Raw genomic sequence first — 14102 nt, forward strand, 5'->3', positions numbered from 1 at the left:
CCCCCCCCCCCCCCCCCTTTGCAGTATCTCTGCTCCTTTGCTTCCACCAGATGGTGCTGGATTCACCTCTACATTTATTATGACACGAGGAGTGAGAGGAGTTAGTGTAGCTGCTTCAGGTTGGCGTTTGCACAGAGGGACCAGCGTTTCCCCGCCAACAACTTCCAAACCTCAGTGTTGTTGGTCTTAGATCAGGGTTTAGGGGGATTCAACAACACCATCGCTCTTTGAGGAGTTCTTTCGTTCAACAACGTGTTGTAAAGTCAGAAATAAAACAGGTGGTGGTGGTGGTGGTGCGTCAGTGTCTATGAGCCTGCCTCTTGTCTTCGCTCCGTCTCTGGCGGCAGTGTGGGGGTGTCGTTGGGGGGAGGTGGAGACACTGTCTTGGAGAGTGGCCATCGGTCCAGGAGGATGGCGCACTCAGCAGCGACACACAAGAGGTCAACAAAAATATAAAACTTGTACACATATACCCACAAGCATGCATGCCTGTCCACGCGCACACGCACACACGCACGCACACACACATGTGCGCACACACACACACAAGCGTGCGTGCAGACACACACACGCGCACACACAAGCACGCTCGCGCACACACACACACAAGCATGCACGCTCACACGCACGCACACACTTCCACGGAGCCACCATGTGTGCTTTCCCTCTGGAGGCTCTTAGATGACGTTGTCAAACAATGCCATGGACTGCATGATGTTCTCGTCCTGTTTTAGAGAGAAGAGACATACAGACAGTGTTAAAGTCAGTGGTGGACAAAGTACTCACTCACATTTTGTTTTACTTAAATGGTCAGTATCATGGCCAGTATCATGTCAGTATCATGGCCAGTATCATGTCAGTATAATGGTCAGTATCATGGCCAGTATCATGGCCAGTATCATGGCCAGTATCATGTCAGTATCATGGCCAGTATCATGTCAGTATAATGGTCAGTATCATGGCCAGTATCATGTCAGTATCATGGTCAGTGTCATCATTATCATGTCAGTATCATGGCCAGTATCATGGTCAGTATCTTGGCCAGTATCATGTCAGTATCATGGCCAGTATCATGTCAGTATCATGGTCAGTGTCATCATTATCATGTCAGTATCATGGCCAGTATCATGGTCAGTATCATGGCCAGTATCATGTCAGTATCATGTCAGTATCATGGTCAGTATCATCATTATCATGTCAGTATCATGGCCAGTATCATGTCAGTATCATGGTCAGTATCATCATTATCATGTCAGTATCATGGTCAGTATTATGTCAGTATCATGGCCAGTGTCATGTCACTGTCATGGTCAGTGTCAGTGCATTAACAGGGAAATTGTATCTTTATGTGCAATGTATGGCCAGTATCATGTCAGTATCATGGCCAGTATCATGTCAGTATCATGGTCAGTATCATCATTATCATGTCAGTATCATGGCCAGTATCATGGTCAGTATCATGGCCAGTATCATGTCAGTATCATGGTCAGTATCATGGCCAGTATCATGGTCAGTATCATGGCCAGTATCATGTCAGTATCATGGTCAGTATCATGGCCAGTATCATGGTCAGTATCATGGCCAGTATCATGTCAGTATCATGGTCAGTATCATGGCCAGTATCATGGCCAGTATCATGTCAGTATCATGGTCAGTATCATGGCCAGTATCATGGTCAGTATCATCATTATCATGTCAGTATCATGGCCAGTATCATGGTCAGTATCATGGCCAGTATCATGTCAGTATCATGGTCAGTATCATGGCCAGTATCATGTCAGTATCATCATTATCATGTCAGTATCATGGCCAGTATCATGTCAGTATCATGGTCAGTATCATGGCCAGTATCATGTCAGTATCATCATTATCATGTCAGTATCATGGCCAGTATCATGGTCAGTATCATGGCCAGTATCATGTCAGTATCATCATTATCATGTCAGTATCATGGCCAGTATCATGGTCAGTATCATGGCCAGTATCATGTCAGTATCATCATTATCATGTCAGTATCATGGCCAGTATCATGGTCAGTGTCAGTGCATTAACAGGGAAATGGTATCTTTATGTGCAATGTATGTATGGCCAAAGCTGTGAACAGACATTTTGGTCCTTCAAGTGTCACGTCAAGTCAAGTGTCAAGATACCTACTTAAGTGTCACTGTCAGGTACAAAATAAGTAGCCCTCAGACAGAGCATAGTGAAACTGAATATGCAGATGTTTATTTTTCTGGTCTACCTTTTGGCAAGACTCGATGAACTCCTCTATAGTGACCACACCGTCTTTATTGCGGTCCATTTTCTGTAAGGAAAAGTACAAGACATTTACTCACTGAACAACAACAAAACAAAAACAAGCACTGTACTTTGCGCATACTTTACCCATTATGTAGATATTGTATACTGTATATCCTATTCATCCTGGTTGCTAAATAACGGTCAAATTATATTCTGTACGTTCTTCAAAACTTACAAAATTACTACTATCTACAAAACTACTATCTCCACATGTATGGTCAAAAACCTCCTAACTCCTCTTGAGCTGGATTTGGGTAAATAACAAGTGATAATATACGGACACATGCAAGTATGTGTCAATGTATAAACTCACCATACCAACTGTGATGAGACAGTATTGTGTATTGACAGTATTGTGCTCCATAATTTCCTGAAATATTTTGCACATGCTCGACAGCAGAGATATTCTGTATATCTACGTAGGTTGCAAAATGTTTTGCCCATCATATAATATACATTCTATTTATATACTGCAATACACAGGTTTTTTTTTCTGCTTGTTTGTTTGGATTTGTCTTTTTTTCTTCTTTTTTGTACCCTCACATCTGGTATGAGTGAGTGACAATGACACCTCTTTTAAATGTGATACCTGTATAATTCATCCCTCAGGGGGATTTCATAAAGGGAGAGAGAAGACTTATTTATCTTACTTATCTAATTTTATATGTGTCATTTGGAGGTTTTGCGTTTATTTCTGGAGTCTAGAGAGTGTATTGTGTATCGTGTAGACAGAGTGACCTGGAAGAAGCTCTCCACATGTTCCCTGGGGGCGTCGTCCTGCATATTGGGGTACGTGTACTTCCCCATCATGTCGTAGATGGACTTCATGATGTCCAACATCTCCTGCAAACGTGAGGAGTCGGGGGGTTAGATCTTCAGCCATCTTTCCCTCGTATATCGTGCTTAGAGCAGCCGATGTAGTCAGACTGAACGTATACGTGTGCGCGTGTGGTATTACCTCTTTGGTGATGCATCCGTCTTTGTTCAAGTCGTAGAGGTTGAAAGCCCAGTTTAGCCGGTCGTTTATGGTTCCTCTCAGAATGATAGAGAGACCAAACACAAAGTCCTGAGAGAGAGGAGAGAAGAGAAGCATTTAGAGATGTCATATCGTCGGTGTCGGGCTAAAAGCTTTTGAACACCCTACATGATACTACATTGTAGCAGAAGTAAAAGACTACAAAACTACAAGGACACGTGGCTGCATTCCCAGCTTCAGAGATAAAGTATGTATACAGTATACTGTGTACACAAACGGTTAAAATCAATGTATGTAAAACTATTTAGTCTTGTTAGAAAGACTAACTATAGAACAGTCATAATATCATAGATAAGAGGCTATATACTGTACATGTTATCACTGTCTCACAGTGGCCTATGATGTCTATATTCGCTTATAGACGTCCTTGTTCTCACTTCAGGGAAAAGTGACAGCTTGTAAAAAAAAAAACAGCTCACCTCGAAACTAACAGATCCGTTCTTGTCTGTGTCAAAGGCTTCAAACAGGAAATGTGCGTACATACTTGAATCTGGAGAGAGAGAGAGAGAGAGAGATGTACATTCAAGGTTGCCATGTCCGCTTATTGTAAGCGACTTTAGGCTTCTAAAGTGCAGTTGCTTATTTGGGATTGCTTCCTAATGTTTCAACCAGTGTTTAAATCTGGTATATAGGCTAGTATTCATATTTTCGGCCAGAGACCCCCCCAGATTTGTGTTGTTAAAATGTTTCAAAAATATTCCAAATTTTGTCAAATTTCTTCAAAAGTTTTGTTTTAAAATAGCAGATCTACAAGCTCACAACATGTCACATCGCAACACCTTATGAGCTTGTAGATCATCTATTTTCATATAACCGATGTAGGTTTAAACTTTAAAGTGCTCATGGGTCCCCTATATAGTCACTTCTTTTGGGCATGGTTGCTTGTTTCTCTCGCACATCTGGCAACAGTGAGTACAGTAGAATGCACTTTGTTGGGACAGGATGGAACATCTTTCAAAGGTACTGTATTTAGGTGGCTAAAATTAGCAGCTACAGTAGTTAAAAATATCCAAGTTCTCTCTCGCACGCACGCACGCACGCACGCACGCACGCACGCACGCACGCACGCACGCACGCACGCACACACACACACACACACACACACACACACACACACACACACACACACACACACACACACACACACACACACACACACACACACACACACACACACACACACACACACACACACACACACACACACACACACACACACACACACACACACACACACACACACACACACACATAATTGTTTCAACCTAGAAAGCCCCAGTGGAATATTAAGTCTCCGCTGTCTGGGGCGCATGTGTTGACACTGACAGTGATACTGAATGGGATACCGCGTGGGCCAAATGGCAAATTATTTTAAGAATAATTATGGTAAATGGACTGCATTTATATAGCGCTTTACAATGTATTTCACATTCTTCTCCCCCTTCAAGTCCTGTCAACAGTCAACCACTCACCTCCCTGGGGGAAGAACTGAGAGTAGATGGTCTTAAAATTCTCCTCGTTCACCACTCCACTCGGGCATTCCTAGGGTACAGACAATAAGCAGGAAACTCATCAGCTTGACCCATCAGCACATACTGTACTGTAGGTGGTTTCTCAATAACTGTAGCATACTTTTATTTGTGTGCTTAACTATTGTTAATCCACCGACACGACACGCGGCAAAGGCCATCGGGCTCGGCAGTCGAACCCGCAGCACGGCGTCCGGCTGGTTTGGCAGCCTAGGTGCCCAGACGGTTGAGCTAAAGTGTCACAGTGTGGACATGGAGGTGTAGGACTCAAATGCAGAACGACCAGGCACAGAAGTGAAAGAGGTTTTATTCTCTAAACCCACACTGGGAAAATAACAAGGAACTTCAAAAATACTAGAAGACACAAACTAGAACTGACCACAACATCATATACGACGACAAAATGAACTGAACACACTTGGGCATATATAGGCTATAGACAAAGATTAACTAGACACAGGTGAACTGAAACAGACAATCAACACTGGGGTAGGTTAACAGGCAAACAGAACGCAGGTTACACTAATACAGGGAGGTGAGACAAGGCAGGTAACAGCAAACAAGGCAGACAGGAAAGCATAGAACATTGCTACAAAATAAGACGTACTGGGAAAACAACAAGTTACCGGAAGACAACACTGAAAGGGAACAAGAATACAAAAAAGTCCCAAAACGAATAAACACATACAAGGTCCAAGGGCAGAGGAGCGGACCGTCACAGCAAGTCTGTTCATTGTGTTCTTGGTACCGAGAAGGTGTAGTGTACTTAACCTCCCAGTAAGTAAATCTTTACCTAGTACACACTATTCATCATGATTACTTACTCAGACCATGAACTGTGGTACGTGTGATTATCATATCAAATTAGATTCTAATAACTGTCGCCTACTGTTAAGCGGTGAGACTTCCATCTGCTATCTAACAAAAGCCTAATTCATGCTTCACCAATCACCATATGGCGGCTTGACAATCTGTTGTCAAGACACCCCGAAAACCATGCTTTGCAATGAAGTTGTGACCGACTGACAGTCAGACAGTCAGACAGTCAGACAGACAGACAGACAGACAGACAGACAGACAGACAGGCAGGCAGACAGACAGACAGACAGACAGACAGACAGACAGACAGACAGACAGACAGACAGACAGACAGACAGACAGACAGACAGACAGACAGACAGACAGACAGACAGACAGACAGACAGACTATAGGGATTGGACAAAATTTAAATTGCTTGTCATGATTATTGTGGCAAAATAATTTTGATTAACAATATCATTGAGATAATCAAAATATGCCTAAAATGTCCTATTTCTTACCCCCTTGAACACTCAGCTATTCTGGGGAGAACATTTAGCCAAGAATTGCGGATCTACAAGCTTGTAGATCTTGACAATTTCACGATACATTTTTATCTCTTTTATCTCTGCAATCATGAGTGTTTCTTTATCACGATAAATGACATTAGCGATTATCGTCCCATCACTAACACAGACACATGCATTGAATTTAATTGAATATGAAGGACCCCAATGAAAACAAGCCATATATGGGCTTTCTTGGGTTTTAAGTCCTCTTAGTAGACCTTGTATTGAACTGTACTTTCCTGTGCCTTTTCTGCAAACTGTTAATACAGTATTCAATGAATCAAACAAAGACAGACGTACGTTCTTGAAGCCTCTGTACAGGACTTGCAGCTCTTTCTTGGTGAACTTGGTCTGCTCCTGCAGCTTGTCCATGCTCTCCGGGCGATGGCACACGGTGGACAGCTCGAAGTCATCCTCCACGCTGTCTGTGAGAGAGAGAGAGAGAGAGAGAGAGAGAGAGAGAGAGAGAGAGAGCACAGTCACCGTCTGGACACATTGATGTTCAGTTTGTGTTTCGCTGAAAAAACATCCATCAGGAGACCACATAAGGGGAGGTAAATGTACATTCCCATCGAAAGTACAGGTCCTCTGTACATAAAGTACAGGTCCTCTGTACATAAAGTACAGGTCCTCTGTACATAAAGTATTTTGTATTTGTTGATGCCATGTATAATTATTGTTTTATTTTTTTATGCTATGTTGATTAATTGAATCCATAGAACTACAATGGAAACAAGACCCCAGAACGTTGTTGTGTTGGGTGCAGGCATTTGTTCCGACATACCAAGAGACCGACAGTCATAGTCTGACACCCTACCCAAACACTAACCTAACCCTTACAGCACACGGACGCCACGGGTGATTTGTAACCCGCAGCACGGGTGATTTGTAACCGGCAACGCATGTCGGGAGCGACGGTGTTGTCGGACTAATGACTGTCGGACTCTTGGTATGTGGGATAAGCGTATGCTAATCGTATGTTAATCCTTTTAGCCTGAATGTCTGACTGTACCACGTCCTGATTACAGTCATGACTAATACAGTATTCAATCAATCAATAGTTGACTTGATGTTCTATAAGCCAAATTCAGCAATGATATTTCGCAGACAAAGCATTCACTGATCAATCACCGATCAGTATCACTGTTGATCATTAAAGGACTGCTCCATTGATTGTTGATTGATGGCAGAGTTAATGGAATACGGTAGACTGAGGTCTCATGTCAGTGGCAAGGTTCATTTCCCCCTGTGATTCAGTTGATTAATGTTCACTTCAAGGTCTACTGTATATAATACATCAACACGGGCAGGAGACACTACTTCATAGCCTACTGTAGGTCTACATCAACACAGGGAAGAGACACTACTTCATAGCCTACTGTAGGTCTACATCAACACGGGCAGGAGACACTACTTCATAGCCTACTGTAGGTCTACATCAACACGGGCAGGAGACACTACTTCATACATAGCCTACTGTAGGTCTACATCAACACGGGCAGGAGACACTACTTCATAGCCTACTGTAGGTCTACATCAACACAGGGAGGAGACACTACTTCATACATAGCCTACTGTAGGCCTACATCAACACAGGGAGGAGACACTACTTCATACATAGCCTACTGTAGGCCTACATCAACACAGGAAGGAGACACTACTTCATAGCCTACTGTAGGTCTACATCAACACAGGGAAGAGACACTACTTAATACATAGCCTACTGTAGGCCTACATCAACACAGGGAGGAGACACTACTTTATACATAGCCTACTGTAGGCCTACATCAACACAGGGAGGAGACACTACTTTATACATAGCCTACTGTAGGTCTACATCAACACAGGGAAGAGACACTACTTCATACATAGCCTACTGTAGGCCTACATCAACACAGGGAAGAGACACTACTTTATACATAGCCTACTGTAGGTCTACATCAACACAGGGAAGAGACACTACTTCATACATAGCCTACTGTAGGCCTACATCAACACAGGGAGGAGACACTACTTTATACATAGCCTACTGTAGGTCTACATCAACACAGGGAAGAGACACTACTTCATACATAGCCTACTGTAGGCCTACATCAACACAGGGAGGAGACACTACTTTATACATAGCCTACTGTAGGCCTACATCAACACAGGGAAGAGACACTACTTCATACATAGCCTACTGTAGGCCTACTTCAACACAGGGAGGAGACACTACTTCATACATAGCCTACTGTAGGCCTACATCAACACAGGGAAGAGACACTACTTCATACATAGCCTACTGTAGGCCTACTTCAACACAGGGAAGAGACACTACTTCATACATAGCCTACTGTAGGTCTACATCAACACAGGGAAGAGACACTACTTCATACATAACCTACTGTAGGCCTACAATTGTAGGACTAGTAGCATGCCAAAGTTTGTGCTATTGCCATTGAGAATGCATTGGGCGTTTAAGTTAAATAACTCAGAAACTACAAATCATTTCAAAGTAAAAAGTTCCAGCATTTGTCTTCACAGTAAGCTGAATTATAAAATGTGTGAATGGAGTTTCTAGGTGAAAGTGATTTTTTGACGTGCCATAGAGCTGCCATTGAGCCCCTTTGTGAATTTCTCAAATTTGAAAGCACTATATTTCTAAAACTATGAAACATTTCAAAGATTTCTTTTCAGGCAAACATGACCACCGTAAGATGAACCTAAATAGGTTTGAATGGGGTTTCTAGGTGTAAGTATGTAGGACTAGTAGCATGCCAAAGTTTGTGCTATTGCCATTGAGAATGCATTGGGCGTTTAAGTTAAATACGGGGGGGACATATTTTGACAGCAGAAACTGCCTGTCATAATTTCTCCCCCCTCCCTATTCCAAAGCCCCCCCAGGTACATTATATATTTAAACTATTTTCAGCAATGGTACACTTATTTTTTTCAGTGGGTAGATCTTGTTGAGCTGGTCATTTTGAAAGTAGATCTCACGTCATAAATGTGTGGGCACCCCTGGCCTACATCAACACAGGGAGGAGACACTACTTTATACATAGCCTACTGTAGGCCTACATCAACACAGGGAGGAGACCATAGATATATATAAAGGCTAGATGGCGGAATCTCTGACGTATAGTTCACCCGGCGGCCATCTTACTTCGGGGCTACAGTACAGTATGTTCCATGGTAGCTCAAACTAAAACAGTCATAACTCGCTCAAATCTTGACGGATTTAAAAACGGGTTGGTGTATTACAAACGTTGTCATGTTATGTGGCCCCGAGGTAAGATGGCTGCCACGTAGCAACGTCGCTCTCCATTGGCCAGAGCGTGGGTGAGCCATCTAGCTTTCTTATATATATCTATGGAGGAGACACTACTTCATACATAGTCTACTGTAGGTCTACTTCAACACAGGGAGGAGACACATCAAAACAAAACAAAAATAAATGAAACCAGTCTCGCACAGCCAGGCGTTCTGAGATCTATAGGAGGAGCACTCCGGTCGACTGGCCATGCAAGACTAAACCACAAGATTACAGTATAAAAGTGATGGCGAATAGACTTTGTATGGGAAGGTGTACGCGTCAAGTAGAGGCGTTCTAATCCTAGACGGTGCGGTAATGTGGTAACTAACAAACAGCGCATGCCCCAATGGAAACAAGCCAATAGGATTTCTTGGATTCATCCTTGTATTGTACTTCCCTGTACTTGTCCATGCAAACTGTTAATACAGTATTCAATCAAATCAATCAATCTTCCCAACAAATCTCATTTTCCTCAAGGCTATACACTCTCCTCTTCAATACATCCTGTAGAATACATACAGTACTATATTGTTTTACATTCAGGTACTTCCCCATCTGCGTACTGTTTCAGTACAGTATCACAGCTGTCTTTCCCACACCCATGCACGCAAATTGTAGGCCCCAAATGAGTCATCATAAGGGGCAAGTAGAGCCACCAACATCATAAATCCAACACTGTACAGGTGGGTGACAAACTTTCCTTTTGGTGGCGTTCACTGTGCGCACAATAGGGTATATGCACAGCAACCATTTTGGAAATAATTCTTCCTGCTTGCCTTGACTGACTTCCTTCACGGGTGTTACCGATGATACTAATGAAGGCTCTGTTCCATTCTGGTCAAACAGAGTCAGGGTGCTGCTATTGTGCATGTTTGCTCACTGGAAACACTCTGCTACACCAGTGGGTCTCAAAGTGTCCTTGAGTGGGTTCCAAATGGCCCCGTACGGGTAACTCGGAGAGTTATGGCGTATGGGGCTCCTTGAAATTATAAAGTTTGAGAACCACTGAATGGACCTCGAGCCTTAATTAGAATTATTGGTAAGACCTGTGAAGGAAGTAGGGAATCTGCTAGGAGCCCCGAAAGTAGGAAAAGTTATTTCCGAAATGGCTGCTGTGTGCATACAATTCAATTCAAAGGGCTTTATTGGCATGAGAAAACATACGTTTACATTGCCAAAGCAAAAGCATACAACCTATTGACAATGGACGACAGACAGAAGAACACATGACGGGTGGGAAGTGAAGGGGGCGAGGACTGGACACAGATGTATTAGAGAGTGAAGAAGCACTTGCTTTGAACGATTGAGGGGGGCGGCGTGGTAGGTTTGCAGCACGGCAGCAGCTTGAGGAATCGCTGCTTTATGCTTTTTTTGCTTTGGCTGGTGGAAGGGTTACCTGCAAGTCACCATGAACCACAGCACAGAGGTTAGACATGCCCCCGCACAACGCTGCTTTTCGCACGCACGCATGCACACACACACGCACACACACACACGCACACGCGCACACACACACGCACATACGTTTGTTTTACTATATTGTGAGGACATCAACATTTTAGAATGGGAATTTCATGAATGCCATTTGGACATTTTCTAAAGACTAAAGCCGAAAAAACAGCAGATATGTTCAAGCTCACAATGCGCCATGCTGTGACACATCGGGAGCTTGTAAATCTACGTATAAATCAGGCATAACTCCAAGCCTAAAACCCAAACCACACCAATGATTTGCCAGGCAACTCCTTGCAACATGCAGTCATTATCCCCAATGGCAGCTATAGTGCAAGGAGTTGCATTAGTGTGGTTGACCTTAAAACGGTGTTGTTGCAAGGAGTTTGCGACTAGTTGCATTGGTGCGGTAACCTTGAACCTTGAACCTTTTCAGAATTGTACGCCTACACCCCAAAGATTTTGTAAAAAAAGCCATTTTCCTGGTCCTCAGAATGTCTACTACTACTTGTGGGGACATTTGGTCCTCACAAGTATAGTAATACAAGCGCACACGCAAGCAAACACACACACACACACACACACACACACACACACACACACACACACACACACACACACACAAACAGCAATGTCTGTTGGCAATGACAATGGCGTGCTGACCTGGCTTTAAGGCATGGGAGACCAAGCGATCGTATCGCTCAAACAACAGATGCACTGCACTGTATGTCCACCGCTCACTGGAACCTCTTACATCATCACGTCCAGCCAATCAGAAGGGGCTGTGGAAGAGTCCACGATGTCAAACCACTCAGTCACAATAACATTAAGTTCAACTCAATTCTCCATGACCAACTGATCCAATTTGTAAGGGCGATTGTGTACAGAACGCCGGAAGACCACCTCGACCAGATGTACACTCACAATCAAGACATGCACAGTGAAAAGAGAAGAGACGCTAACCAAATGGACCCAATGTGAGTCAATTTGGTTCCATTTGAACACTCTCAGAGTTACAGACCCTCAACCATGTACACTCACACAGTGCCGAATACATCACCACCTACAGTATAACCGCCACACACTGCAAAATCCTGAGCGTTCGTTTAACTCTTGAGAGCTTAGAAATGGAACCAGATTGACCCATAACGGGCTCTCCTTTCACACAGCCTACATGTGCACGTGAAGAGAGATGCGAACCAAATGGGCCCATATGATTCCATTTGAATACTCTCAGAGTTATAGATCCGTACTTGGGTCTGTGGCTGGGTATGAAAAGTACAGTAGATGGAGGGACACACGCACGTGCACACGCACGCGCACGTACACACACACGCACACGCACACGCACACGCACATACACACAACACAATACTTTTTACTACACTCCATCTCGGATCCAAATTTTGTACTTTTACTCCACTACATTTATTTGAAAACTGTAGTTACTTGTTTGTAAACTTCACAATGTGTCTCGATGCATTGTTGATCTGCTATTTTCAAAAGATTTTTATACATTTGAAAACTTGAGATGGGATATTCTGTATAATGAGCATATTTTGATGCCAATAACCTTTGTATACTTTTTCTCAAGTCAATGTTGATAACAGCACTTTTACTTGTAACAGAGTATTTACACACACACACACACACACACACACACACACACACACACACTTACGGTCAGTTCTGCGTCTCCACGGCAGCAGCCCCTTCACCCCTTTCAGGAGGACGCCGGCGGAATGAGCAATAAACGCCATGATAATAGGGCCGTGATGGAAAAAACACGTCACTTTCTGTTGTGTTATCCTTTTAGCCTAAACCTCTGACTGTACCTCGCGCCGTTTACATCTCTCACAGTATTGAATTGACGCTCGATCGATAGGACCCAAACCCCCGCTTCACTACAAACGCTATAGCAGTGTTCATTTCTGCAAATCCTGATTAAGTCTTATTCTTTTGAATAACACACCAATGGTCTTAGTCTATCTGAAATTGTTTATTCTTACTCTCTTCTTATAGTCAGCAAAATATCAAGTCTTTTAGTCTTTAGTCATGCCAGTGTTAATAATTGACAGCAAATTCTGACAGTCTTACTCTTTTGAATAACACAGCTGTAGTCGAATTTAGTCATCTGAAATTGTTTAATCTAGTAAAATCTTTTAGTCGTAGTTTTAGTCAACAAAATTAACACTGCGGTATGCATGCCCTCTCTGCCTCTCGCTCAGTCCCGTCTCTGACCTTCCCTCTGTCCTCGGAGCCTCTCTCTCTCTCTCTCTCTCTCTCTCTAAGTGGCTGTGGCCCTGGCCTGGCGTCATCTGGATCCTGACCAGGCCACACCACATGACCACCACTAGGAATCAAACTGTCATCCATCCGGCTCATCAATATGTCCACACACGGACAAATATGTCCGTCCGTCCGTGGCAAAGACTTGGTCACACTATTATAATCTTATTTTGATCATATGACGCAATTACTGAATGTCAAGTCAGAATATGTATTACACTGATTTACTATACGACACTATGGCACATTATGAGTCCACTAGTACTAGTGGTTCTCAAACGACCCTTATGGGTCCATTAGTTCCATTTGTACACTCAGAGTTATGCCCTACAGACCTGTTATGGCCATTCAGAGCTATAACTCTTTATGTGTTCCTGGTAATATTATTGTCGTTTTGTATGCATGCAGCAAAAATTGAATTTTGACATGTCCACCACAAAACAGCATGGTGATGATCCCTGATCCGGCTACCGTGCCAAGGCTCAGCGCTCTGAGCCCCCCCCAGGGCTTGTTTGTCGTGTGGGTGTGTGGGTGTGTGCATCTTTTTCCCATATGGACCTGGCGTTAGACAACGGCACAGGGATCACACATCTACAGTTAAGGTGGAATTCAAGGTAATATGTGCAGTAGCTATATTACCTACAGCAGGGGTATTTTTCAGGCCAAGGACCCCCTTAGCTGAGAGAGACATGTAGCAGGGATCCCCACCCCCCACCCCAGACTACATTGTATACAATTGTTTTGCAGATTAAAAATGTTCATAGATGTCTGAAATGAACATTTCACCACTAGTGAACCTTCAACACTAGTTCAATACAAGTTCAGTACT

At 43.3% G+C, this 14102-nt stretch overlaps 1 protein-coding gene across 3 annotated transcripts in view; it reads right to left on the reverse strand.

Annotated features, from left to right (window-relative positions):
- Positions 1–548: 548 nt before the first annotated feature.
- Positions 549–14102, reverse strand: part of LOC306931184 (A-type potassium channel modulatory protein KCNIP2) — a gene marked incomplete at its 5' end in the record, with an annotated part of 219740 nt that continues 206186 nt past the window's right edge. For 2 of the 3 annotated variants that reach the window (XM_079512416.1, XM_079512414.1), the window contains 8 exons: positions 549–725; positions 2243–2305; positions 3040–3144; positions 3260–3367; positions 3757–3827; positions 4810–4879; positions 6535–6655; positions 10823–10928. In XM_079512416.1, coding sequence (XP_079368542.1) covers positions 678–725; positions 2243–2305; positions 3040–3144; positions 3260–3367; positions 3757–3827; positions 4810–4879; positions 6535–6655; positions 10823–10928 — 692 coding nt within the window. In that variant the 3' untranslated portion in view covers positions 549–677. Of the gene's footprint in view, positions 726–2242; positions 2306–3039; positions 3145–3259; positions 3368–3756; positions 3828–4809; positions 4880–6534; positions 6660–10822; positions 10929–14102 lie in introns of all 3 variants that reach the window. The other variant, XM_079512415.1, reaches the window with a different exon arrangement.

Source organism: Electrona antarctica, assembly GCF_951216825.1.
Source record: "Electrona antarctica genome assembly, chromosome: 10".
Lineage (NCBI taxonomy): Eukaryota > Metazoa > Chordata > Actinopteri > Myctophiformes > Myctophidae > Electrona > Electrona antarctica.